Raw genomic sequence first — 27,448 nt, 5'->3', positions numbered from 1 at the left:
GGGGCAAGCTGTAGGCCTAAGTTTTGATACGATACCAACGCCTTAGAATTGCCGAATTACCCAAGCTACCCTCTCTAGGTATCCTACAATAGTAGCCTAGTACTAGTAGTAGTAGTGAGTAATAAGGCCGAGCCAAGCCTGCTAGCTGGGCTAGGCCTAGGCCTCCTCCTATATATAGGGTCTAGGCCTATTATGGTAGCTTCTTACTTAGGCCTAGCTTATGCTAGGCCTACTAGAACTAGCCTAGGCTGGCATTAGGCTAGGGCCTATATAGATAGGCCCTAAAGCTGGCCACCTCCTATTTACCTCAACTCTGCTATTCAGACAAATATGCTACACTTTTCGTCTCAATTACATTGTACAGTGTCACAAAATGAAAGAGATCAGTGGGTAACTTTTAATAGAACTCACGAGAAATCCCCCAATTCAACTGACGATGAGTGTACCTTCAGTGTCACTTTCTACGGTCCGAATATCGCCATTTACCATGGATGGGATAACCTATTTTGATTAGGCCTAGGCCCCTGGGGCTAGCCTAGTTTCCTTCAATGATATAAAACATGCAAGAAAGATTTGACATTATTTCATAATAAATATGAGTCTTGAGATTATATTGAACATTTATATTGAAAATGAATACTTATTCTAGGCCTCTAGGCCTAGGTATAGGCCTATATTTATGAATAATTATTACTGTACTAAAATTTTGGTTAACCTATACAAAAGTGGTATATTCCACATTTCCGGAAAATTACGAATTATGATCGGAAGAAGTCGGATGCGTCCTCAAACATCATGGCCGACAACGGGGAAGAACTAGTCGTAAACGGAAAACCAGTCAGCTTATTAAGAGTCTTAGACTTAAAACAAGAGCTTAAAAAACGGGGATTGTCAAACAGTGGATCCAAAAATCAACTTTTAATACGTTTGAAAGCGGTATGATATTTTGTTTTGTTGCAATGTGCCTTGGCCCTCTACTAGCCTAGCCTAGGCCTACACCGCGTTTCCTTTTTGATTTATTCTTGGTTGGCTTGGAGCTGCTTTCGAGTGGTAATACAGTAGGCCTATGGTAGGCCTAGGCCTAGCAAGAAAACTGCCTAAACCTTGGCTCCTAGGCCCTAGATAACTAGGGATCCGATAGCTAGGTAGTAGGAGCACACACAAAAAATTATATCCTTCAACTGACTTCAAATAATAAAAAATATAGTTTCACATTTTGTTTGGCGCTAATGCACTTTAGTACTGTAACACTTCTATCTTCAAAAATAGTATTTTTACCTATTGTGCACTACTAACAATATCTTACAATGATTTTTCATCCAGTTCTGCCACTAATAACGCCAGATTTTAGCATTTTATTACTAAAACCACGACTTTCAATGCCTAAACTATAGTTCCATCCTTCGTCTCCGTGTTCAGCGAAAATATGATGGCGAATTGGTGATAGAGCCTAATTCTGTTGCCAGAATTCAAACTATGTGTGTTGGTGTTAGTAAATCAAGCGTCAGATTCTGAACTTATCTGTAGAGCGATGAGAAGTTCTATGTCTCGTGAGAGAAGGGAAATGGAAGACAGCACAAAAATGCATACATTATTTAATGAAAGAATGTATGAATAAATATATGAAGGTCCTAAATGCAATGTCCTGGGTGTAATAATGACCATGATTGAAAATTGATTGAAAATTGATTAATTGAGTGAATGGTTGTTTAGGTACGTGGATGGGTGAGTGACTGATTGCTTGATTAATTAATTGATTGATTGATTTAATAATAATAATATAATAATAATAATTTGATTTAATTTGAGTTAATTCAGAAAATCATTGCACAATTACATCGAAACATTGGTAAAGAAAAACTTATAGGCCTAATAAAAAATTAATATCAAACAGAAAGCACAAACAGTAGCATTCTACTCCAGCAGAATACCGGTGCATTTTTTTCTAACCTGGTTGGGATCCATACAATATGTCTTCTATGATCACACAATTGTTTTCAATTCACGCAATTTGATGGTAATGTGTTGTAGTTCAATATGTAATGAAAAACTGAATTAAACTATCGCAAGTATTACAAAGAGAGTGCTCAATGGTAGAGCAGATTGCCTAATAAAATTAGGCAATTTTATCTGAAGAGTGTCACATGTGTTGTTCCGTCCTAGTTGTTGCTATGGATCTGAGATAAGATGTTCACGTTCAGCCATAGTTCGTTACCAAGTACGTTCATTGTTCTGAAGTGAAGGCGTATTGTAAACCCTATCTCAGATCCATGGCAACGACTAGGACGCTCTCCCAAAAAGTGCACAACCCCAAAAATAGCGGAAAACGATATCTTATTAGTATAAGATATTTGATTTGGAGCAGTTAAGTTGTGAGGGTTGTCAAAGATCTTATAAATACAAGATAGCATTCTCCGCTAATTCTGTAATAGCGTACATGAACCTTCTTGCTAAGTTGAAAACTTTTGAACCTTGATTGCTCTGACCATAGCGTACGCCGCTCGACTTTACGTTTACGCATAAGAATTAGAAGCTTCCGATTTACAATGCGCCCTCTCAGAACATTATGAACAAGTTAACGTACTTGGTAACGAAATTTTGCGTAACGCGAACACCCTATCTCAGATCCATGGCAACGACCTAGGACACACTCTCCCAAAACTAATTATTTTCTGTGCCAAATCAAGGCAATAGACCTTTCCGGAGTGTCAATCAAACTTAACAACAACTAATCAGAACAGCGCTAGGAATGCACGCCGTCTTACAAACACACGTGTTGTCCCACAAACGCACATGTTCGCGTATGTTTTAACACTGCCGTCTTGCGGGACCTTAGCAACAATATCCAAGGGGCGGAGCTTAGCGGAAAGGTCCATTAAACAGGAGGACGCACATCTCGACGGGACATAAAAGTTACGAAAATTTATTTTCTTTGTTTATATTTTATATTGTTCATGGGTGCACCATCAAAGTGATGGGTGCCACTAATCTGAAAGTGAACCCAATAAATCGTCGTATCGCGGAGAATGCTATCTTGTTATTTTAAGATATTTGGCCCAAAATGTCCAGCACCCCCACAATCATTCACGACCCCCTTTAGGTAGGGTTGTGGGCGAAGAATGGCCCTAAATATTAAAGTGAATTTAATTTTGGCACTAAATGTAATTATGAGGGTCCCAAGTGTAATAATTTTTGGCTCTAAATGTAATACAGGTTATAGGCCTATGTGTAATAATTGTGGGGTCTAAATGTAATAAAGGTCTTTAGTGTAACAGTTTTTGGGGTCTATACAAATGCTAATGTGTAATATTTTTTGGGTCTAAATGTAATTAAGGTTCCAAGTGGAATAATTTTGGGTCTAAATGTAATGAAAAGGTTCTAAGTGTAATAATTTTTGGGTCTAAATATGATAAGGTTCCTAAGTGTAACAATTTTTGGGGGTCTATACAAATCCTAATTGTGTAATAGTTTTTTGGTCTAAATGTAATAAAAATTTTCTAAGTGTAATAAGGGTCAAAATGTAATAATTAGGTCCTAAGTGTAATAATTTTGGGGTCTAAATGTAATAAAGTTTCTAAGTTTAATAATTTTTGGGTCTAAATGTAGGTCCTAAGTGTAATCATTTTTGGGTCTGAATATAATAAAGGTTCTAAGTGGAATAATTTTGGTTCTAAATGTAATAAAAATGTTCTAAGTGTAATAATTTTTAGGTCTAAATGTAATAAAGGTCCCAAGTGTAATTTTTTTTTTTCAAATGCTATGAAAGTTATCCTAAGTGTAATAAATATAATTAAGTTTTCTAAGTGTATCTATATTGATCATAAATTATATGGTCCTACAGTAAAAGCATCGTTGACAACGAAACATTTTCAAATGGGAATTTGATGTGAATGTACCTTCAGTATGTAATAGCTGTTGGCTCTAAATTTAATAAATGTCATTATTGTACCAGAATATTTAATAACAACAGTAAAAACAATTAATATTTATAATACTAAATAATAATAATGAAAATTATCGCTTTAACAAAATGAAAACAAGAACCTGGCAACGAAAAGAGCTGTTCTTAAAATTGGATAACAACCTGGCAATTAGTTATTTATAAACAACAAACATGGCGAGCTGCACCGTCATGAGTCGCTGGAATAAAATGTGTTTTTAGTAATAAAATGCTAAAAACCGGCGTTATTAGTTGCAGAAGTGAATGAAAAACCATTATAGGATATCGTAATAGTAGTGCACAGTAGGCGAAAATACTATTTTTGAAGATAGAAGTGTTACAGTACTAAAGTGCATTAGCGCCTTTTATTCAATTGATTATTGTTTGAGGAGGCTAGATTCAAGATAGTTTCATCTTATTGATCTGTTGCTTCCCGGCTATTTAGAAAGACTATCTGACAATTTATATTGTTATCCATATAGATGATATTGAAACGGATTGAAAGCTTTAAAAAATCAATAATTTTCTAACAAAATAAAAAAAAAATCAGAACCATAGCAGAGCCATGTTAATGATGACAATGTACAAATAGTTAATGTATAAATAGTACACATGCGCGTACATCTTCACTGCCATTCCATGTGTCGCACCTAAAAATAGCCAGTTGTCTATATTTAGCATTTAACCTACTTCTGTCTTTGCAGAATTTGGCCCATGTTCTTGAAGGTGGCGAAAAAAAGAACCTGTTTTAGGAACGTCCCAATATTTTTTTTTAATGATATTTAGTCCAAGCAACTAGTACAGGCCTAGAAGTGACTGAATTTTTCCATCTTATTAATACAGAAAGAAGCCCGAAACGGCCTATAATATTTCCATTTATTAGTGTATTTTAGTTACATTATTCAGAATATGTATCAAAATGGAAATGAAAAAGCAAGAAAATACAAACCTATGGCAGCTTCTACTCAAGAGTACCATGGGAACCTATGTGGGAATGTTTCTTTCATCTTCTTTCATTATATCATTCAGCATTTAAATTTATTTATATATGTAGTATTATATACAGTACATGATCAGAACATTTATGGTAAATAGAAAAGCAACTAAGAAAAAGAAAACAAACAAATTACTATATTTCATAAATCTCCATCTTATGTAAAGCATTTACTGTATAAACATGGCCAAAATATATAATCGGAAAACGCAACAAACGATAACAATCGTGACAGTGTTTCAAATCAATCCACTTACATTTCATTGTTTCTGTAAAAGAGAAAAACAACACCAATTAAACTGATTATTAATCAAATACTAATAAAAATAATTGGACAATTCGTGGAATACCTGCCATCGAGTTAGGATTCGCGTTCACCAAATTGAACATGAAAAATAAATTTGTAGGCCTATAACGTCCCAGGGGCTGATTTAGAGGGAAAGTTAAAAAAAAATTAAAGAAAAAAGAAAAAAGAAAATGCCTCAGAATTTATTTTCGGGCGTCTAGAAAGCTGGGGGATGCCCCGGACCCCCTAGGGTGGTGTTATCTCGATTTTCTCCCTCCTTTTTTTCAGACATCTGGATCCTATATAACACTAATTTTTTTCAAGTGTTGGTTTTTCACATAGTGATCATTTTTATGGAGTTTCATCAAAATCTGAGAGGGTCGTACTGGATTTTTTTTTTAATCTGGTTGATTTGACACGGAACGACCCAGCCCATTTTTTGTTGGACCAATCTCCATAACTGTTTATACTGTTGTATTTAGTATGCACCTTTAGCTCATTTCTGTGGGGATAAATTTAAAATCTGTTAATAATATCTAAGACATTATAGCTGGTTTTTGTTGTTGGTCTTCGCAACCAGTGCATTTGTACAAGTCAATGTTCAAAGTGTCCAGCTCAAAGACATTTACGGTACATAGCAACCATAGTACCAGTTATCAGAGTAGTCACAATGGATCATAAATGCACCTGCCAAAGGCTGGCGTCGGGTACCCCAGCACAGGGATTAGTAATATGCAAATGCACTGACCCAGAGGTCGTAGTGTCTCAGAGGCTGTGTGTCATGAACCCTACCCTAAATTTGTTTCGATTCTTCAGACTATTACAGTAACTGTAAATCTTGCCTAAGTCTACGTTGCCTAACCTAAATATTTTCTTAGTCGATCTTACTTTACATGCCAAATTTCTGTGTTTTCCATTAATTAACAACCTGTAGGTCGAATTTTAAAGTCCAACCATTTCTCAAATGCCAATATTTTTTGAAGTATAAGTGTCATTTTCAGGCATCCATAAATGTTTTTGAAAGTTTCTTGCCTTAGTCCCAACCATTGGGCTGGAACAGGTTGTGTATGGGGTTTTACATCTGCTCCCAAAAAAAAAAAAAAACAAAAAAAAAACCAGAATTTTAGTGCAATATGTTCATATTAAAAATATCTCCATTTTTACAACTTAGTTTTTTGGAAAAAAAAAAAATATCCAGCCGACTCACCGCCAGTAGGAGGGTGGGATGTGGTTAAATACCTGAAATGCTTGTTGCCGAGTTAATTGGCATTGAACATTTTTTCCTGCCCAAGTATTCAGTTGAAAGCTAGCAACTTGTATTTTCAAGTTTTATTTATCTATGGCTGATTTATGAAAGAAATAGTGATTTATTATTATGGTTCTTTTTTTCCTTGTCTACAGCAATTGGCTTTAGAAAAACTACAGCAAGCACCACCTACTGAAGGATTACCAAATCAGTCTGTAAGTAACCAACTTTACTGTATGAGTTATTAAAACTGCTTTGGTTATAAACTAAACTACTGCTATCAATTATTGCATTATTGTATATAGTAAGGTAGTATTTTAATACAGGTATGTATGTAGATACATATAGAGGATATTATCTAAACATTGATAACTAAATTAATGAAATGGTGTATACTATCCTAAAACCAGCATCAATGGCCAAAAATGAAACATATCCCAGTTACGTACCAGGACCTAGAAGATCATAGTAATCATGATAAATTTGAGAGTAAAAACATATTTCTCACAACTTTAAAGAATGATTATAATCTTGTGTTGCTACTTAAAATTGTATTTTCCATATGCTCAAGAATTGGAAGAAAAAACATATTTTGTTTAAATTATTGATTTTTACAGATTACTTCAGATGAAAATGTTGGATCTAACTCATTTATACAACAATATTTGAAACAACAACAGGAGTTATTAAATCAGAGGGGTGCCTTGCATGATGGTAAGACACACTTTTAGTTTAGATCAAACATAGATAACAAGTTTGTATTGTATGGCTACATGTTATTTTAAGTTTAGAGAACACTTTGACATAAAGCAATAAACTACTAATACTGTTTTATATAAATAATGATACATTTTGTAGTTCGATAAACTGTCTCATCAACATGAGCTTATCTCAACATATTATTATTAAGTTGATTTAAAAATGAGAATGGTTGTAAGACTGAATATTAAAGATTCATGTACTGTATTGGTATGTCCATAATAAAATACAAATAATATATAAAATGGAAATCGTTTGTTTGGACAAACACATTGCCAAGTACTGTTTGATTAAAACACATAAAATAATTTAAAAAAGAAATAGATATTTATATTGATAAGAAATGTTTATCTACTATATTTTCAGCTTCTGAACTTAAACATAAAGGTGAATCTGAGGTTCCTTCTGCCTTGACGGATGAAGTAGAAGAACTCAATAAATCATTGAGTAGAAGTGCTTCTGAAGAAGGCCAGAACACAGAAACAGATTCTCCAAAACCAGTTGCAGAGGAAGTAGATATGAATGTCAACAACGAAGTCCAAGAGAGAAGAGAAACAGATAAGAAGGAGCCTATGAAAGATGAAGGCAAGGAAGTTGAAGAAGAACATCAAGCACCTGTTGCAGAACCTCAGACTACAGTTCTACAACAGATCAACCCAGTTATAGGACAGGAATACCCCATTGTAGTACTGAAACCTCTAGTTGTTGAACAGAAAGCCACAGTTGAAGAACAGAAAGATGATGCTACTCCCAGACGTCGGCGTCTTGATCGAGGATTTAGTTCTCGAGATTCTGCAGAGAAAAAAGAGACAGAGAGGACACGGCGAAAGTCAAGTCGTGATAGAAGATCCCAGGACCTAGAAGATCATGATAAAAAGCAAAGGTCATCAGTAGAGACGGCACACGATGAAGAGAATGTAGATGCTGCAAAAGAAGTCCCAGAAACACAAGAAAGGATGGGTAAAGATATTGAGCAAGCAATTCAACTACAAGAACCCGAGGTTGCTACTAAAGATGAAGAGGTGACAAAGGTTTCAGATCAAGTTAAGGAAAAGGAAAACAAGTCAGAAATTAAGGAGGACATGGGTGAAAAGGATCTGAATAAAAAGGACCTGGATGAAAAGAAACCAGACAAAACTGAACAATCCTCAGTACATTCTTCTGAGCAGGAAGTGGTGCCAAAGGAAGACAAAGAACAAAAGGTAGGACAACAATCAGAGATGGAAGAAGCAAGTCAAGAGAAAAAAGCCTTACGCAAGCCATTTAAAAAGAATAATACCAGTAGTTCAAGTAGCCAGTCCTCTGAAGTTCCTTCTGAGCAGAAAGAATTACCAAAGGAAGATAAAGAACAAAAGGTAGGACAAGAATCAGAGATGGAAGAAGCAAGTCAAGAGAAAAAAGCCTTGCGCAAGCCATTTAAAAAGAATAGTACCAGTAGCTCAAGTAGCCAGTCCTCTGAAGTTCCTTCTGAGCAGAAAGAATTACCAAAGGAAGATAAAGAACAAAAGGTAGGGCAAGAATCAGAGATAGAAGAAGCAAGTCAAGAGAAAAAAGCCTTGCGCAAACCATTTAAAAAGAATAATATCAGTAGCTCAAGTAGCCAGTCCTCTGAAGTTCCTTTTGAGCAGAAAGTATTACCAAAGGAAGAAAAAGAACAAAAGGTAGAACAAGAATCAGAGAAGGAAGAAGCAAGTCAAAAAAAGAAAGAATTACGTAAACCATTAAAAAAAAATATTAGCAGTAACTCAAGTAGCCAGTCCTCATCATCCTCCTCGTCGCCCTCTTCGTCATCATCATCATCATCAACCTCATCTTCATCAGATGGATCTAGAGCCAGTTCACCAACTCCAAAGAAATGGAATGATCAGGCTGAAGAAGTTGACCAAACTAAGGTATACATACTGAGTTTTTGTGTGTGTGTAAAATGAATTACAGTATATAATATATTATGGCTCTGCCATTTCTAGACAAATATTTTTCTGATTTGAGTGGTCGGGCACTTAAATGTATTGGCAATGGAGCTTTGGGTTGCAAAAAACATTGCTGATTAAACAAAATGCTTTAAATGGGATTAATTAAAGTACACTTACTTACTGGTTTCTAAAACTTGAAATTTATAAAATAACAATTTTCTGATTGTACGCATTCAAAGAAGTTTAATGACATTAATTCAAAAAGCTATATTTTACAAATTATCATTAGAATGTTAAGCAGCTACTTGAGGTTAGGTTGTCAAGTTCACCACAGCTAAAAATATAGTCTGTTTTTAATTCCTCACCAGAATGAAATAAAACATTAGACTTTTCTGATGTACTATATTGAATGGGTGACTACTAGTTTGTATCCATTGTTTGAATGATTGCTGAAGTGATAGCTAGCTAAGCTGAACTGTACTTCCTGGGGGTAACCTTCCTCAAGCTTTAAACTATTGTACTTCTCCTTTGTTTATAGATAATTTTTAATATGTATTTCTTATAATTTATATTCAGTTCTGTTAGAATTAGATCATTATAGAATTTTCTTGTTAAAGCAATATAATATAGTTGATCAATTTTTCCTACCTGTTTAGTACATATTTAATCATCAATAATGAATACAAATATAAATGTACATTATTATTATTATTAATATTTAACGCTCAGTTTTGAATATATACTTGCGACTAATTTAATGGTAACCATTATTCCACAGAAAATCTTGGAGGAAACCAAAGAAAAATTGGTTGGAAAAAAAGAGAAGGAAGAATCAGTTGCCAAGGAACAGAAGATGGAAAATGCAAAAGAAGTTGATGAGAAGGATAAACCAAAAATAGAGGGGTAAGTTGTAATTAGACTTCTAAAGAACGAAGAGCGAAGGGGAGAAGAAAGGTACACACCCCAAATTTTGAGATTGCCATCACTACCATGTACACACAGGTTCTTTGGTGTCGGAACGCTCAGGGCTTGGTAGCTTCCACCGAAGATAAGCCTGTGGCTCTACCGCCATGCATGGCTAAATGTGCGGTTCGCCACATCAAGTAAGGAGGTGCGAATTGTCAGAGCGACAAAACTTAACTACTGAAAATATATGTAGTTTGAATTAACTTAACATTGGTTAAAAGGGAGTGATGTATTTACAAACAGGACTGTGCTCTCTTTGCTTTACTCCTGCTAGTACAGTACCTAATTAGTAGGATACCCCATCTGTCATTGTCTCACACAATCCTGACAATAATGTTATATATAAAATTGTGTTTATATTCAAATTCTTTGTTTTATTTGGCATTCACTGATGCCTGGTGTACAGGAGCACTTTCACCTCAGTGCATTAAAGCAAGCCACCAAATCAGTTGACACTTTAAACATCTTGGTAGCAAGTTTTTGTAGTTCAGTACTACTTTTAAGCATAGGAGGTTTTTAAATGAATGTACTTTCCCAATATGGCACTGTTCTAGGTTTGTGATATTTGTAACAATCTGGAAAATAAATAAATGAAAATGAAATGAAATGTGAATAAAATGTGACTAAGATGAATAATGTTCAATACGTTTAAACGAACAAGAATCAAAACCTAAGCAATGGACAAACTCAAACACTGTAAACTGTATTTTTGTATTGTAGAAAACAAATTTGTGATATTTGTAACCAGTTCATTGTGAAGTTGCACTTGTTGACTAAATATTGCTTGTTCTCTTGGAATTTCCAAGCCCAAAAGTGGGTGTCTTTAAGACCAAAATCAGCGAGTGGATACTAAAATGAGAATAGCCTGCTGTCTGATAATTGGTTGCTTAAAAAAGGTAACCAAAGTGTATGCTAGTTTGTTAGCAGGCATGCCTTAGCCTATAGAAAACACTCTTTCAACTGGACTATTTTGTAGGGTTTATGCTTTTAATTTTTTCCTCCTTTGTTTATGGTTTTTGTGTATTCACGTTTTTTAAAATTATCTATTAAAACTGGTAGGCTTGGTTTTAAGGAAGTACTGATTCTGAGCAGAGGAATAATTGACTTTAAAAATAATTATCAAATCTCAATAAATTGTTTAACTTGGATTTCATTGAAGAGTAGAAGATGTAGATGTGGTTTTCGCAGCAGTAGTGATTTTCGATCTCGTCCTGTGGTCTGTACTTACAACCTTCGTTGTGAATTTTGCTGTCCAGGCAAGGCACTTACCAGATAATTTATCATAAAATGGCCTTTTTGTTATTTTTCGCTGTGGAAACAGGGCCCAAATTTTCTGATAAATTTTTGTATGAGGATCAGACTATTTATCGGAAAAAGCTCCAAATGTGGAAAAATAAATAACCTTTGACCGTTGTCAAATCAAAACTTACAAAGAATTATTATTGGTACAGTGAGTTTCTAAGGAAACTAGGCCTAGTAGTTAGTAGGCCTATATAAGCCTAGGTTAAATAAAAGTGAGTAAATTTTTCGTGTTTATTAAATATTTAAAAAAGCCTGAAAGTCTGCGTTCGATGTCAATGGTGCCAGGCTGCTGGGCTTAGGTCCATCACTACCTATTGTTTATTGTATCGTAAGCACACAAAACATAGCTAGCATTCTTTTTCGTCATCCTCTCATTCCCATAGAAGTACAATGATACATCATTGCAACAGTACATTTTCAGAGCGAAATAGTACCGTACGATTTCGTTCTTGGCCTAGGCCTATCCATCCCGTGCAAAAAAAGGGACACCTGCTAGGTCCAACAAAACGGATATTTTTGGTGTTACACACATTGCATTATTGTCCATAATGTTGCATGATGGGATAAAATATTTGGAGGGAATTTTAAGATAATTTATCGGAGAAATTATCAGAGAAATTGTAAGTGCTTTGGAAACAAGGCCTTAGTCACTCAGGAATACCATCTTTAGTCCATTTTTGCGCATCCAACCTCCCTCCCCCAGTATTCAGTATTAGTAATACCAAAATGATAAAAGTAATGGAATGTGTATATTTATGTATTTATTTTCCACATCCTCAGACAAACAAACAAACAAACATTAACAGTAAATGTTAAAAGAATAATAACTTAATTTATACAGTTTCCAATTAGAGACATAGATCAACAAAAAAGTTTTTCCTGATTTACAACAGGTATTGTTTGATACGTTGATAACAACAAGTCAGTTTAAGGGTCCTTACAAAAGGGTTTAGAAATGGGTTTATTTGCATCTTAAGTTGTTGAAGAATTTTTTCCTAATTTTTTTTTATTGAAAACTATGCTTAAAGACATGTCACCATCTGTTGGGGAAATCTTAAAAGAAATACACAGATTAAAAAACAATTGTGATGACTATTATGATTTAAATGATTATTTAATGATTTACAAATTCTTTGGACACAAATTTTATTCCCAGCAGCCAATTAAAGAGTTATGCAAAGAAAAACAATATTGTTATACACAATTGACAAGAATTTCATTTCATTCAAAAAGAATCTCATTCAATTTCAATAATATATTTATAAAAGGAACCATTTACTGTAGATATTGAATTTTATTTAAAAATATATATATAAACTTGTAAATTAATCAGTTTAGATTTGGATTTTTTTCATTTTTTTAGCTCAGCATATGGTATAATATCTCTTTTAAAGCCAAATTACTATTTGTAATATATCATAATCAAAAAGTACCCTTGACTATGTGAAAAAATGACATTTTACAGCCTTTGTTTCTAGAGCATAAATCAGCCACCACATGTCTCTAATTTTGCTGCATTCAACATTTGTCCACCACAAGCAGTTATACGTCATCTGACTGCATTAGTTATGCGCTTACATGACCTCTCCTGCGAACCATGCTTCCTCTTGTGGTGAATTAATCACAGCAAAGGATCCAATGATGAGGCATATCACAAAGAAGATTTGAGGAAGTTACATAGAGAATTGTGGCTGGTGTAGTGGTGAATAGGTTAGGAAAAGGTTTGTTGAATACTAACCGACGTATTCCCTCATTATGTATTCATTCATAATGCTGTCCAAGTCGCGTTGAAGTACAGCACGTTGTGTTGGTATATGGTATATGTTACGATGCATCAATTTCTGCAAAGGTTTATCACAGTCTATTGTTTTTGCCTATCCTAAAATGCCGTCTACCATGAATATGTGAGTGATTTTTTGCATTGATCTCATTCACCATTATAATTATAATAATAATATTTCAGGATTTTACAGGTATTTGAGTTATTAATCTATGTTGTGTCATTGCTGATATTAATATGCTACACATTATTATATTCATCATGATTTCTTGTTCATTGCCACTGCTAAGATGAGGTTACAGTACTGTAGTACAAGTTAAGGATGTCATTATTTTTTTCAGGAACAATTAATTTTATTTTGTATTTAGGATTATTACATGTAATAATAATATAATAATTCTATTTACAAAATGAATTACTAACCTAATATTAAACTAATTTAATTAATTTTTTAATTTTTTTTATTGTAAGAAATTGTTTTATATTTGCAGCAGTGGAGAGAGCAAAGTGGAAGCAGATAAAGAAGTTCCTATGGAGACAGATGAACCAGAAAAAACTCCGGATCCGAGTGAGGTGGCATCGTCCAAGTCTAAGGTAGAAGAAGGGCAAATCAAAGATGACGTGGAAGAACAACAATCGCAGGAAGCCGAACAACCCAAGGAGGATGAAAAGCCAACTAAGGTAATATTTATATTGATTCTTTAATATAATTTTCCTCTTCACAACTTAATATTAATTAAAGAAACATTAAATATTTATTTGAATATTGTAATTCTAATTATTACAATTAATACAAATAATGATATCATTCCTTTAATATTTAGAAGTTAATCTTTCACATATTTTGTTGTAAAATTCAAATATTCATGATGTAAGCATAAAGAAAAAGCACTCAGCAATTAGATGGAATAAAAAGCCAGATGATGATTATGTTTTTCACTTGTGCTTAAATAGAATGCTAAATATAATCCCTGTGGCCATTTGTGTACATGCATTTTAGCTGAAATGACCGCAAATCCCTGAACATAGTTTGCTTCCATATTTATTCATAGAATACATCATTTTTGTGCTATAAATTGGAATAATTTTTCTAAATTAATCTAAGATGAAATTATTGTCTTTGCATGCATCTTCAACGATTTATACATTTTTATTTTCTCATCTTAATATTATTTTTAGATTCCCTTTTTAGTTTAATTTACCTGGTGATAGTTATTTTTTTTTTTTTAAGACAGAATTATTTTTGGAATTAATTTTTGGAAGTTATTTAAATTTAGGTAACCATAACATGTATTATTATCACATACATGTTGTCTTCAAAAATTGTATGTAATGTATTTTTTACTATTCATGCAAGCCAAATATGCTGTGAAAAGTGAAAGTGACATGTGAGATGTGTGGTCAATGTATGGTAGACGTCAATTAGCACCATCTTGGATATCAATAAACCACTTAATGTTTTTTTGGTTTAACTCAATTTTTGAAATTTAAAATTATTTTTTTTGGACACTTTAAAAAATTCCAAATTATAGTATATATATATTGAATTATAAAAAATATTAATTCCATGAATAAATTAATTAAATACTGTATTTTTTTTATCATCAAACTTCACTTAATAATATCTTATGAAATGACTGCAAGTATTTTGCATTGTGTGTGTTCTTCCTATTACATGAACTGTTTGTGTAGCCAAGGTGGGTTGAGCTTACTTGGCGTGGTTCTGGTTGACTGGAGTGATGAGGGAATCCTGACATGCCCTGACGATTCATACCTTTACCCCTCCCAGGGCCTATATACTTTGGAGATTTCAATTACTCTATTGAGTAGTTGCTGTAGACAGAGGATCCAGTAAAACAGAACAGTAGCAGCTCATGGAATGAGATTAAAATTAGAGAGAACTTTGATGAAATATTTATGCAGCGATCCATCATCTACTAGAATAATGTAGAGCTGATACTGAGAAATACACATTTATCATCATGATAAACATCAGAATTTGTCATCAAATGGATTGTATGTGCACATACCTTGAAATGTACACATGAAGATTCAGAGAATCATAAATTATTTTAACTGAACAATATTCCATGGATTTTTTTGTTAATTTTCAAGAAATACCAGTAGAAACATGCAAGACGATGAATATATAAATGCGTAAATACTCGAAATTTTGTCAGCTAAAACCAAGAACATGACAGTGAACTCTAGTAATTGCAAGTTGTTCGTATGACATTCTATCAGACATTTCTAATCATCATGATTAAAAGCATTTGAGCATATTATTTATTATATTTGAGAGTGATTTGCACAGAATCAAGGACAAATATGGCCAGTTTAAACCATCTTCAAAAAAACATTTCTAAAATGCAGGACCTGAGCAACGACCATCAAAATATTACAGTATTTAATTTTAAAATATCCATTATGCAGTTAACAGTTAGCCATCATCTTTGATTTAAGAACACTTTCAAAGCTGCAGAATGTGATGTCATCTACAAGTAAGAAGATTTGAGTATTTGTTACGTGACTGAACAAAAACATGTTTTTCATTTTGTATAATTAATTTATCATATCAACTCAAGGACTTGATATGGCATGGGCTAGCTTCAAATATATCCCGCCTGTTATAGTCGTCAATAATTTATGTTTCTCTCAGAGATGTATTGTATCTATCAGAGGAAGAGAATATCAACAACAAATTAAAAATGAACAATTTTACCAGCCTACAGGAAGATCCAGTGTGCAAGTAATACAGTATCATGATTAATGCAGAGGACTTCATCTTCTTAAATTTGCAATACTGCAACAGACATCTTGGAAAGAAGTGTATAGAACATTGAATTTCCAGTGTAGCAGTGCATAAGTATATCTACTGAGTTTGGAATGCACACCACCCATCAGGACTAATCCCTTTTATTCTGAACGATCTAAAAAAAATTCCGAGAGGAGTGACCAACCGGACCAGTACCACTTTCCCTCATTTTTTCCGTCGGGCTCAACCAGGCTCAAGTATTCTCGGGGGACACCCATCCAATCAGCTGTCGACCAGCCAACATGGAATTTCGAGACCACTGTAGGAAGCGTCAAATTACAGCATCTATATCATAACTAATCATTTCTAACATAGTCATTAGAGGTTCTTTAGCACAAAATCACAATTTGATTATTTTTGTTCTGAAATCAACATTAAGACAAATTCAAAAAAATTGCATTTAATCTTGTATATTGTGTATTGAGTTGTTCTGCATTGTGTTAATGACCCTCTTTTGACAATACCTTTTTAATAATTGTTATCTTTATTGTGTGTTTTTTTTTGTATATAACCATAATATACTGACATCACATTCAGATTAATTATGTTCTGTAGGAAGTCCTAAAACCAACATAGGTTTAAACCTAAAATATGACTTCCTAAAAGTGATTATTTTTAATAAAGTGTTAAGGATAATCACTCCATTCCATTCAAAATTATGTTAACATTTTGTTTGCTCCGCTCATTTTTATACCTTGTTTTTACTTAACATGTTTATGGAATTACTGATTTTTTGTTTTTATGGAAAATGATTAACATGAAGTCTACAATTTGATGGCAAGCATTTCCCTAGTTTAGCCAGGTTTCCGTACATTTTTGGCTGAAATTGAATTCTAAATTTGCTGTATACTACCTCAATTGCTTCCTATGCTGAATATGAATACCATTTATCTTTTTTTTAATCATTAGATGATAAAGTAATTCATTTGACTTGAAGGAAAATCACTAACTCTTGCCAAGAGGCAAAAGCCCAAGCTTACATTGATTCAGAACTTCCTTGATTATAATTTATAGTAAATGCACAGGAGAAAAGCAAATAGCTACCGTCAGTGAATTGGTATCTGAATAACAAGCACTAAATTATTTGCAATCCTTAGCCATGATGATCAGTTTTCATTGGTTTTTTTTTGTTGTTAAATGATGAATTTGTTGTTGGCTTTTCACATTAATGTTCCCTGTTGAATTATTTAAATTGGGTCTCATTAAATCAGCATGCTTTTAAAAAGTTTTAGTAGTTGCCAGATATTTAAATATTCAGTTTCAATGAGTCGATGTCAGTAAATTTTGGTGTGCAAATTTTATAGCGATGATATAATGCTATAAGTGTTTAATAACATTGTTTTTCTACATATTTTTTTTATTTCTGTGTACGTGTCATAGGTTCTTAAGGTAATCAAGAAGGAAGTAAAGGAATATAAACCAATTAAAACGAAACGTATTTCATTACACGGTAAGCTGACTTGCATATCTGGTAACCGCTAGTACTGTAGAATTGCATTCCCCCACCCATGGACTGTATTTTTTTTATTTGCTTAACAACTGATAATTTTAATTTTTAATTTTACATAATTTCGAATCTTGCATTATCATCTGTATGCATAGGCCTATTGTACAGTTAGAGAAATAATAACATGTTCACTGCCAGGGACGCGCGTTCACGTAACATGGTTTACTCAGGACGCCAGTATTGCACATAAACTTGCTAGTGGTGGTTGCCAGAACGTGAATGCTTGTCCTGGAGGTTCAGGGAAGACCCCAGAAGTAATGATCTAAAAATAAATACCATTTGTTCGTGTTTCGTTACAGTTGATGAGAATGATATTTTCATTACGGTGGTGCCTTTTATGCCAGAGCGTATGGAATGAAACAAGGGAAAAGGGCTTGGTAGTCAACGTGTTAATTAATCATAATAATAGACAGTGATGTAAAAAGTCGTCACATGCGCCCATAGGTTAAAATTTTTGGCCCATAATCATCTTAGTAGATTGCAGGGTGTGTAGTGTAGTACCCCTATTATTCACTGTTCTAATACTGTAGTTTGCATGATGTGGTCAGTAAGCTAGAGTATTGATGAAGCTACTAGAAAAATCAATTACCTGAATATCATTAGGTTGATTGCTTTGGAAAGGGCCCAGTATTATGTCTTATTTGTCTTATTGCATATTTTTATTGTACCACTGTAGATGCTACAGTGAGCATAGTTCTGTTCATTCATTTGAAGAATGTTCAGAACGAGTTTAAAAATCAGGCCACTAAACACTATTTCTCAGTTTTCCCTCGGTAAACACTCAAGCCTGCACTTTATGCCTTTTCATTTTTTATTTTCTAAATAAATATAACAATTCACATTATTTTGTAAATAATCAGTTAATAATAGAGTATTTATGGAGTAGTCTTTAATGAAAAACGTAAGAAGAGTAATAATAGTTAACCCTAGTAATCTTTCATCTTAATATTTTATTTATAGCATCTAAAAGCAAGGAAGATGCTAAAGAAGTTGGAGAGACAGCAGTTGGTCCTAGGAAACGAAGATGGGGATCGACCCGTAGCAAGACAGATACTCCATCTAAAACTAGCGTTAATATTAGCACTGATATGTTGAAAGTAAGATTATAGTATATTTTTTAACTACTGTAGTAGTTTTTTAATTATGAATCGGCTTCTTCTAGAGCAAAATGCGCTGGAAACTTTTTGTGCAAATAGTTTATTACTTTATAATGAAATATATACTCTGGAGGGTCTCTAGTATGCCCCCTCCCCCTTCTTTGAATATGCAAATAGGCTGATTATGTGGAGGGGGTGGGTGGACCTTCTCTATACCTGTGGAATCCTCTGCTCATGAAAAAAAAATGTAATAGATAATCAAAAGGCAAATTTTCAACCGTCCATGCCCGATTCTCTTATTATTTTTCTTCCTGAAAGTCAGTTTAGGAATAACAAAATCGTAGCCTGGGCTTTTTCCAGGGGAATTGCTGGTACATGAAATTGAATGTAAAATAGGTGGTGGGGCTTATAGTGAGTTGTTCTTGTACCCGAAGAACTATGGTATATTAAAAAGTAAACTGCCTTTATCCATATCAACAACTGAAAAAAACTATCTCTTTTCACATACATTCATTTCTCACAAACTGTGGTTTAAGACTTTGAAGTAGTTTAATGTTTTTTTTTTCACCTTAACGTCGCAACTCCCTTACTTGAGCTGGCGTCACCATCTTAACAGCGCATGGTAGTACTGTAGAGCCAAGGCTTATCCAAGGTGGAAGCTACTGCAGCCAAGCAAACTGTCGCCGGCGTACCTGCGCGTACACGGTTGTGGTGGCGGCGCCGTCTGAACATTGGGAGTGCGCATTTCCCTTCCCTTTTGTGTTTGCAGTTTTGTTTTGTTTTTTATTTTGTTTTTTTTTCCTATCAGACTTCGGGTCTGTATACTGTCAGCGCCTTGAGATGATTTTATTGTGGAAGGCACTCTACAAATATCCTACCATTTACCATTTACATTACCATAATATAATGTAATTAAATTTATTCTGATAGGAAATTATGCCAGAGATTGTAACAACTCCAGAGAGTATAGCAATCGACATCTATGAAGAACAAGATGATTTAGATATTGAAAAAACGGCTCAGCAACCAGAGGAAACACCAGCCAAGTTAAGGAGGGTCATAACACAAGATGTTACCAAGGATAACGAGGATGAAATGACAGATGAGAATAAAGCAGAAAAGGCAAAAGAAAAGCAGAATGCAAGGCAACCAAAGACAAAGAAAGAGGAAGCTGACGAGGATGAAGAAGATTCAAGTGATTCAGATGATGACAGTGATAGTTCAGATGATGATGATGATGATGAAGAAGAAGAAAGTGATGATGAGAATAAGGATGGAAAAAAGGAAAAGAAATCTGATTCAGAAAAGGAAGATAGTACCAAAGTAAAAGTAAAACCAGAAACAAAAGAGAATGGTATGTGTTACATATGATTTGCTTTTATTTTTAATCATGTTTTTTTCCTGTTAATTGTATATGAAATCAATCATACAAAAGCATGCAACCGCTTCAGCTGGCTGAGAGAGTGCTGCTTGTTACTTCCACTAAGGAAGTTATGTCTTCACCCCTGTCTTGAGAATTTGAATTTAGAAAGAAAAGGTCAAAGCATTAAATAAAACAATGGAATCATCCATATTTGCATATTGTTGTAGGCACGGGGCAGAGTTATGCATTCTATTGCATGTAATTTAGCTCTACTAATACAGTATTATTTCTAAATCTTTGGTATTCAATCAAGGGCCTTATAGTACATTCCAATTAAGGTTAAGAGCTTATGTAGGATAATCAAGCAAAGCAAAAGAAATGAACCAGTTGGGATGTGTAATACATTATTTCTCTTGTTGCAAATTAATATTACCAAATTTTCATTTCAGAACCTCCTTCAAAACCCACTATCCGACCTCCAGTCCGAGTATCTATAGATGAACCTATTACAGTCAACAGCAAACAGACGCCCTCTCGTAGGCCTCGTAGTGAGATCATCCACATTCGTAACTTAGTGCGACCATACACCATCAACCAGCTGAAGGAGCTCTTGCAGAGGACTGGAAAATTAGTAGAGAATGGCTTCTGGATTGATAACATTAAATCACATTGTTTTGCTACTGTAAGTGTCTTATAAAAGCTAGAATGTCAGAACTTCAGAGGGCCCTTTGCGACCGCCTACTCAAACTTGCTTTTTATTTTCCAAATTCAACTCCTTCCCCCCTCACCTTCTAGCACGAATCAACGCCCTTGATGTGGCAGATACATTTCCACTGATTCGCATTAAAAGAAATATGTGGTATTATTCTAATTATTATTTCCTGGGTCCTGGGTCAATGTTTCTGAAGTGCTTAAGATATTATCCTCAACTGTTAACAACTCTGTTCAATTCTGACAATTCTGTTCAACTGATGATGTGTGCAGTGACTATCCCGACATGTTTCTAGGGTGTTCAACAATGAATAAGTTTTTCATGAAAATTCCATACTTATTTTGAATGCACTATTCCAATCACTTTTCTTAAAAATTTTCTAATTCCAGTATATATATGTTTTCTCTTTATTTTTTTCATATTTATTATACAGACTTCGTCGTCAGGGAGTGATGTTTGTAACTAATCTCATTTTTGTCTTTTCACTATAGTATGGCAGTAAAGACGAGGCTGAGGCTGCACGTGAGGCCCTGCATGGTAAGAAGTGGCCAAGCAGTAATCCAAAAGTCTTGCATGTGGAGTATGCTGCAGAGAATGAGGTACATTATCAATGTTAGGTCTTATATGTCAGTCACGACATCATCATTTTCATTTGCACGTAATTTTCCTATCCTCAGTCGGGCACTAATTTGATGTAGTTCTTTGTTGTTGTATTTGTTGTGCTTCGTGTGTAAAAACCTCAAAGCTGGGGTTTTACATTGCGATGAATATTTTGTTGTTAGGCCAAGCTCTGAACACGCACAGCCAACCTAACAAATCTCGCTTTACAGCGCTGGTTACCACAAGTGAAGGCAAGGCCTAGAAAGGCATATTGCTATGAGATACCAAGGTGATTGACTTCATAAATAGAACTGAAAAGAGAAGGCAACGCTGAATTAATTCATAATAATGTTTGCAATACATTTTAATTTATTTAACAAACATTTTCGAAAAGGTTAGGTCTACCTAATAACACTCAATAAGCTTCATCAACCACAATCAATTAATTATCTTCATCCTATTGCAAAGAGCTGCGAAAAGTGTCAGTGCATGTATTACTAGCAAATCATTCTTCCTACGTGCAGATAGTGCACATACGCAGTTAACATATTTGCTCACTGAGCAACTGGTCACTGCAACCAGCAGTTTGATTTTAAATTAGCCTATATATTTAAACAAAGTGTGGCTGACTTATAAGGCAATATTAAGTTATTTTGGAACCTATAGGAAGTAGAAATTTTAGGAGCCATTAATTCAATCAAAACATTGCCTTCAGCCATGTGGGCCTCAGGACATTTTTTTCGGCCTTTATTTTCTATATGGTCTTCAGAACTTCACTATAATTGCATAATAGGCTGTGATGCTATCTTAATTAACCTGTTAAAGAGGCCAATACATGAATTTTGATACACATGTATAAGGGTAATCTAATTTCTAATAGAATGAACACCTCATAAATAGGTCATTACATCCTTATTACATGATAATCGATATAACACTACACATGAAGTTAAATGAAGTTAATTGATCATTCTTAATTTGTGTTATTTTTTCCCATCTTAGTTACTGAGAAGCAAAGGAGTACAAATTACCAAACCTCTTGAAAGGGATGTCAAACAAGAAACCGAGAAAAGAGATGCAAGACAGCAACGCGAGAAAGAGAGACAAGAAAGACTGAAAGAGAGGGAAAGTAGGGATAGAAAGAGAGATATCTCAACGAGGGATGGCAGACAGGAAGAACGTCCGAGAAGAAGTACATCACGTGATCGAAGAAGGCGGGAACGATCAGTAGAAAGAAGTGTTAAACATAAAGGTATGTTTGTGTCAAAAGTTATACTGACTTTATAAATATTTTGGTAGTATATATGGCCATTATGTTTGAAGAACACTACTGCTAAAATTTCTTAAATAATTTTTTTTTTTCATATTCAGTAAAATCACCAGAACCAGAAGAACCACCTGCGAAGCTTCTGGATGATCTTTTCCGCAAAACTAAAGCAACACCTTGTATTTATTGGTTACCATTAACACCTGAACAGGTCAGTTAATCTTTTATAGTTAAATTTGATTGACTGGAATTTTTTGTTACAAAAGGATACAAACACACGTCCCATCAGGCAATAATGTTATATTCAATTTAGATTCAATTCAGATTGTTTCACTATTCTTGATTCTGCATACAATAATTATCATCTTAAAAGGAAAGAAGTCCCTTACATTGCTTGGGGAAATCCATCACTGGACAAACAACTCATTACAATATCACTCTTTCATTCTAATTCTTATATACAAGACTTGCTACAGTATTCATCTTTATATACATGACTTACCTTAGTATTTGTCATAAATCCAACTGGTAGTATGGTAGTAGCATAAACACTACTGCCTGATGATGATGTGCGACACATCAAAATATGTTGCTAATTAGTATCATATTAGATTTGTAATACTAGTAATAGAATTATCTTAAAATATTTATATGTTACTTAATCTTATACCCAATTCACACGTACACATGTAACAAGTTGTTAAAAGTTTTAGCCAGGATAGCTGCGTGTGAATGCCACAATCTCTGTAAAGTCCCTTGTGAAATCTCGTAACAACTTGTAATCTTTACCGGCCTCGAACTGGCCTGTAAAGATTACGATTTGTTACAACGCATGCTCAATTGATTTAGGTCAAGACAGAGAAGCTAAACGGTGGTGGTCTCGACACGATCGATAAATATGACGTTGATCTTGTTACTTAATAACAAGAAAAAATGCACCCGATTTCTATATGGACCACAAAAATTTATTATCTGAACTGCTTGTCGCATGTAGAGCAACGCCCAGCCCACAAATTTCACGTCGGCAATTGCCGACCATATTGCTGAACCAGAATTGCTACAGGACGGCAACTTTTTGCCGACCTAGGCCTAGATTTCTTTGCTTCAAAAACTGCTTGGAAAGTCAAAAACTTTTACTAAAACAGGCTATAGCAGACACTAAATTTCATGTACGTCGTCAAACCAAGGAAATTGGTGGTTCATAAAACAGATTTTTTTGTACAATAACTATTTCTAATAGGCATGCAGTAAGTACGATTTGTGTACAATCGTCGTCTTTCAATCTCGCCTAGTCATTTCGTAGGCTATTCCTAGGAATGACGCTAGCCAGCCAAGGCCTACAACATCGCCCAATTGAAGCCACGTGGGACGCGTAGATCGTAATCCTTATCTAAATCTAATTATTTGTCTTCATTTTACAATATTATTATCATATTTAAAATGTTGTTTATTATCTAAAAACAACAAAATTCAACATATTGTAGGCCTAATCCTACCGTCCGTTTCAACGCAATCACGATTGCATCGTGACTTCACTACTGACAACTACTGTACATGTGTGGAAAATCCCTGATAGATCATTCTGGGCATGCGCATGGACATGCATGGGCAGTTTTGAAGCAGCCTGTGATGCTGTGATGATACGGTCATGGCTTTTACGAAAGTTCCCATGCCAAAGATGACGATAAAACGAACGCTAAAACGAAATTTATTCAGCGATTTTCTTATGTAAAACATAATATTATACTACACTATTAAATTAATACAAGTACGACCATTCTTTCACCAGCGATATATTGATTTAAGATGACGATGTAAGGTCGAGCGTTCGGAAAAATCGTAGTTTAAACTATATAGGCCTAGGTAGTAAAAAATGCCGAGGCTGCCGACCTTGGAGAATTTAAGGTTGGCAAATTTTTGCCGACCTAATTTTTTCCTAATTTCATGGGCTGAACGCTGGTAAATTTTCATGAATCAGGCTAGCTAGGTAGGCTAGGCTTGGCCTAGGCCACGCATAGATACCCTAGACTAGGCCTGCGCCTAGGGACGGGACGGGTTCTCGGCTGCCGAAGATGGCCAAGCAAGGTGGCGATAGAATCGGGCATACGCTAGCCTCCTAGCTCATCTTTTCCTAAAAGCACCTAGGGACTAGCGCTGTTTGGGATCTGTTTGTGCTAGGCCTAGGATCCCTGTATGTATAAACGATTTTATAAATATACTCAGGCCTCAACTTTCGATTAAAATAGTTCGCGATATTTCTTCCGGTATATTACATGGTTCAAGAATGTACGTGGGAAATTGCGTGTGTTAATAAATTGTTTTTAAAACTTGTTAAATTTAGTGTACGTGTGAATTGGGTATTAAATAATGTGAAAGTGGTGGGAGCAGTTGGCACAGAGGTTGCATTTTGGTCCTCAACTTCGAGGTCAGGGGTTCAAACCTTTGCTGTGCATTTTGGTTTTTGCCTACGTTTGTGTCTTCCCACCTAGGGTGTAAATGGGTACCCGCTACTGGGGAGGGAAAAGGTGGCGTGGAAACAAACTGGCCACCCTACCGCACAATACTGAGGCTTAGTACGATGGGCTAACATCTCATTCCCCTACGTTCAATAATGAATACAGGACTTATTTTTACCTTTAATGTTAAAGTGTGGATTGTGCAAGGGGTTTTTACTCGCGATTAGAAAGAATTTAAAAAAAAAAACTTGTCGGCAGTGACAGCAATGCGATTCAATAAGACTTTGACAATGAGTCCAGCAACAGATCTGTTTCTGTAACATCTGCTCAGACTACAAAGTGCGGTTAGCAGATTTGTAATGCATTGACAGACCGGACAGACAGAGCATGGATTTAATGACAATAAGCTTGACACCCTTAATCTCTACATATACTACAAGATGAATTTATTAAGACCCAACATATGTTTTGTATTGTATTTTACCAGATGGAACTAAAAGAGAAAGAGAGAAATCAACGGAAACAAGAAAGAGAAGAAAGGCTGAAAAAGATGCAGGAAAAAGATGCAGAAGAGAGGAGACAGCAAGAATTACGAATAGAGAGAAGGAGGCGGGAACAGGAAAGAGAAAGAGAACACCGTCGCAGTTTAAATAGATCAGGGGGAAGTAGAAGGAGCAGGAGTCGTAGTAAAGGACGAAGACGTTAAACTTTATAAGGTGACCAGTAAGCAGCATTCTGGAATATGGATTGTCTATCTTGTAAATATTAGTAGTAAACATGTTGTGATGTTTGTGTCACCAGGGTTTTCCCTGCTTTTAACCTCATTTTAACAATTATTATTAGTCAGTAATTTGTTTTTATAATTTTCAGTGGGAAAATTGATGAGTTTTGTATGTAATTAGAGGGAATGTGATTAGAGGGCGATGAAATTATTCCTATATTATAATTGTTGTCTAGTTTAGTGTATGATTTCATTACATTAATCTGGACAGTTGGGTCACTGGAGGACACATTGTGGAGGTCAATAAATAATCAAATAATTCAAGAGGAAGTAAAGTGAAGGCATTGTTTTTATTAGTTTTTTTTTGGTATAGATTACACCAAAATTATATAAGGAAAATTTTAAAATGTCAATTTTTGCTAGATATCTTTTTAAAAATTCTAGTAAATGTGTTCCAGCATCCATTGATAATGTCGCAAAATTCTACATTAAAATTAATTCAATGGTAACAAAACTGTTAACAAATTTCATTACTCTCAGCAAGTTTCATTGTTGGTACACAACATTTTATAATTCATTTAAAATGATTAGGTACCAATACATGTAGTTCCTTGTCATAAAACATCTATTGGGAAATACGAGAGATTTGCTATGCTTTTGGATATATTTGGTAATTTTTATAGATAATTTTAAAAGTAAACAGTGGGGTTTGTTTTTTGAATAAAGTGATTTGAAATAGTACATAAATTTGAATCTTGTGCAGCTACTTTCATTATAGAGTATCTATTCATTCATTTTTATTTCAAACATATTTTAGCAGGTTACTGTAGTTTACTCTCACTGTCAAAGTGATAAAATTCAATAATTATAAACTAATAAGGGAGTTGTGCATGTGACTCTGAAATGTATTTATAACTTTCCTTTGTTTTCTCAGGAAAGGTTAAAGGTGCACTCTCCGCCAAAAAAAGAAAAAACAAAAACTAAAAAATTCCAAATAAACTTTGATTAGCTCATTTAAAAGGATCAATTAAGTTATTAATTTTTTTTAGCTCATGACAAGATTATATCTTTAACTTAAAGGCCCAGAAAATCCCTGTATCTGTGCCATCCACCAGAAATGGTCAGATTACTAGTCAAACAGCTTATTCCCTTCCCCAAAAAACATTCTAAAGCCCCACTTGCTAGTAATATACATTAAAAATAGTTTTAAAATGGATAAAAAAAAGTTTAAAATATACAAAGGTAGCAAATGATGATGTTGCTAAAAACCAGATGCATGGGTGTATAAAGGTAAAGGTAGAAGAATAACCCATAACTCACAGCGTCATTGTGCTGAATTACGGATGGGCGTGGTCTGTGACTACCTATAGTAACCGTAAAGAATTGCTTATAGTAGCTACATGTTCACATCATTGTACAACGACCTTACTCTTCCGAAAGATGCAATGGGTTCTTGAAAGTGCACACAAGTCAGATGTGTACACTGAACTTCCATTTTAAGTCCTTGGTTCTACCAACCGAAACCCTGGACAACAAGCGGCTGGAACCAGTGTCGATGTTGAGGCTGTAGTTAGCGACACTGCTGCCTTACTGCCCAGCCACACGCCTTGCCTCAGTATGTGTATGTACATACAATCAAATCAAGGAATATTTAAACAGTGACCACTTTTATGTATGAGCATGGGAGCTAAAGCGGGGAGCAAAAAAAAGGAAGGAGGCAGCAT

The 27,448-nt window shown here is 34.5% G+C and overlaps 2 protein-coding genes across 6 annotated transcripts in view; one reads left to right on the top strand and one right to left on the bottom strand.

Moving 5' to 3' along the window:
• The window catches only part of LOC117113141 (VPS9 domain-containing protein 1-like), a 42,670-nt gene extending 42,164 nt beyond the window's left edge, over window positions 1-506 (bottom strand). For 2 of the 4 annotated variants that reach the window (XM_033256393.1, XM_033256391.1), the window contains exon 1: window positions 307-494. The gene's annotated coding sequence lies outside the window, so the exon portion shown is untranslated. Of the gene's footprint in view, window positions 1-306 lie in introns of all 4 variants that reach the window. The other 2 variants (XM_033256392.1, XM_033256394.1) reach the window with 2 other exon arrangements.
• A 258-nt stretch (window positions 507-764) lies between these two features.
• LOC117113133 (apoptotic chromatin condensation inducer in the nucleus-like) lies at window positions 765-26,477 on the top strand. 2 transcript variants are annotated; one of them, XM_033256380.1, is made up of 14 exons: window positions 765-936; window positions 6,622-6,681; window positions 7,084-7,180; window positions 7,592-9,117; window positions 9,917-10,041; window positions 13,681-13,867; window positions 17,382-17,451; window positions 18,469-18,605; window positions 19,536-19,959; window positions 20,418-20,650; window positions 21,172-21,279; window positions 22,283-22,532; window positions 22,652-22,758; window positions 25,491-26,477. In XM_033256380.1, exons 1-14 carry the CDS (start codon window positions 796-798, stop codon window positions 25,707-25,709), a joined length of 3,684 nt encoding a protein of 1,227 aa, XP_033112271.1. In that variant the 5' UTR covers window positions 765-795; the 3' UTR covers window positions 25,710-26,477. The 2 variants fall into 2 exon arrangements, with proteins under 2 accessions (XP_033112271.1, XP_033112270.1); XM_033256379.1 differs by having other exon boundaries at window positions 13,678-13,867.
• The last annotated feature ends 971 nt before the right edge of the window (window positions 26,478-27,448 follow it).

The sequence above is a fragment of the Anneissia japonica genome, unplaced genomic scaffold (genome assembly GCF_011630105.1).
Source record: "Anneissia japonica isolate Jap-2015-1 unplaced genomic scaffold, ASM1163010v1 scaffold1812_len1207588_cov181, whole genome shotgun sequence".
In the NCBI taxonomy this organism is placed as follows: Eukaryota; Metazoa; Echinodermata; class Crinoidea; order Comatulida; family Comatulidae; genus Anneissia; species Anneissia japonica.
This window is presented reverse-complemented; position numbering and strand designations above follow the sequence as displayed.

What these genes read in the sequence shown, in the direction of transcription:
- LOC117113133 (XM_033256379.1), top strand. Translation starts at nt 796, where the DNA reads ATGGCCGACAACGGGGAAGAACTAGTCGTAAACGGAAAACCAGTCAGC. An exon ending in AAGAAGTTGACCAAACTAAG is followed by an intron (nt 9,118 to 9,916) that starts GTATACATACTG and finishes ATTATTCCACAG; the next exon opens with AAAATCTTGGAGGAAACCAA. An exon ending in AGGATGAAAAGCCAACTAAG is followed by an intron (nt 13,868 to 17,381) that starts GTAATATTTATA and finishes TACGTGTCATAG; the next exon opens with GTTCTTAAGGTAATCAAGAA.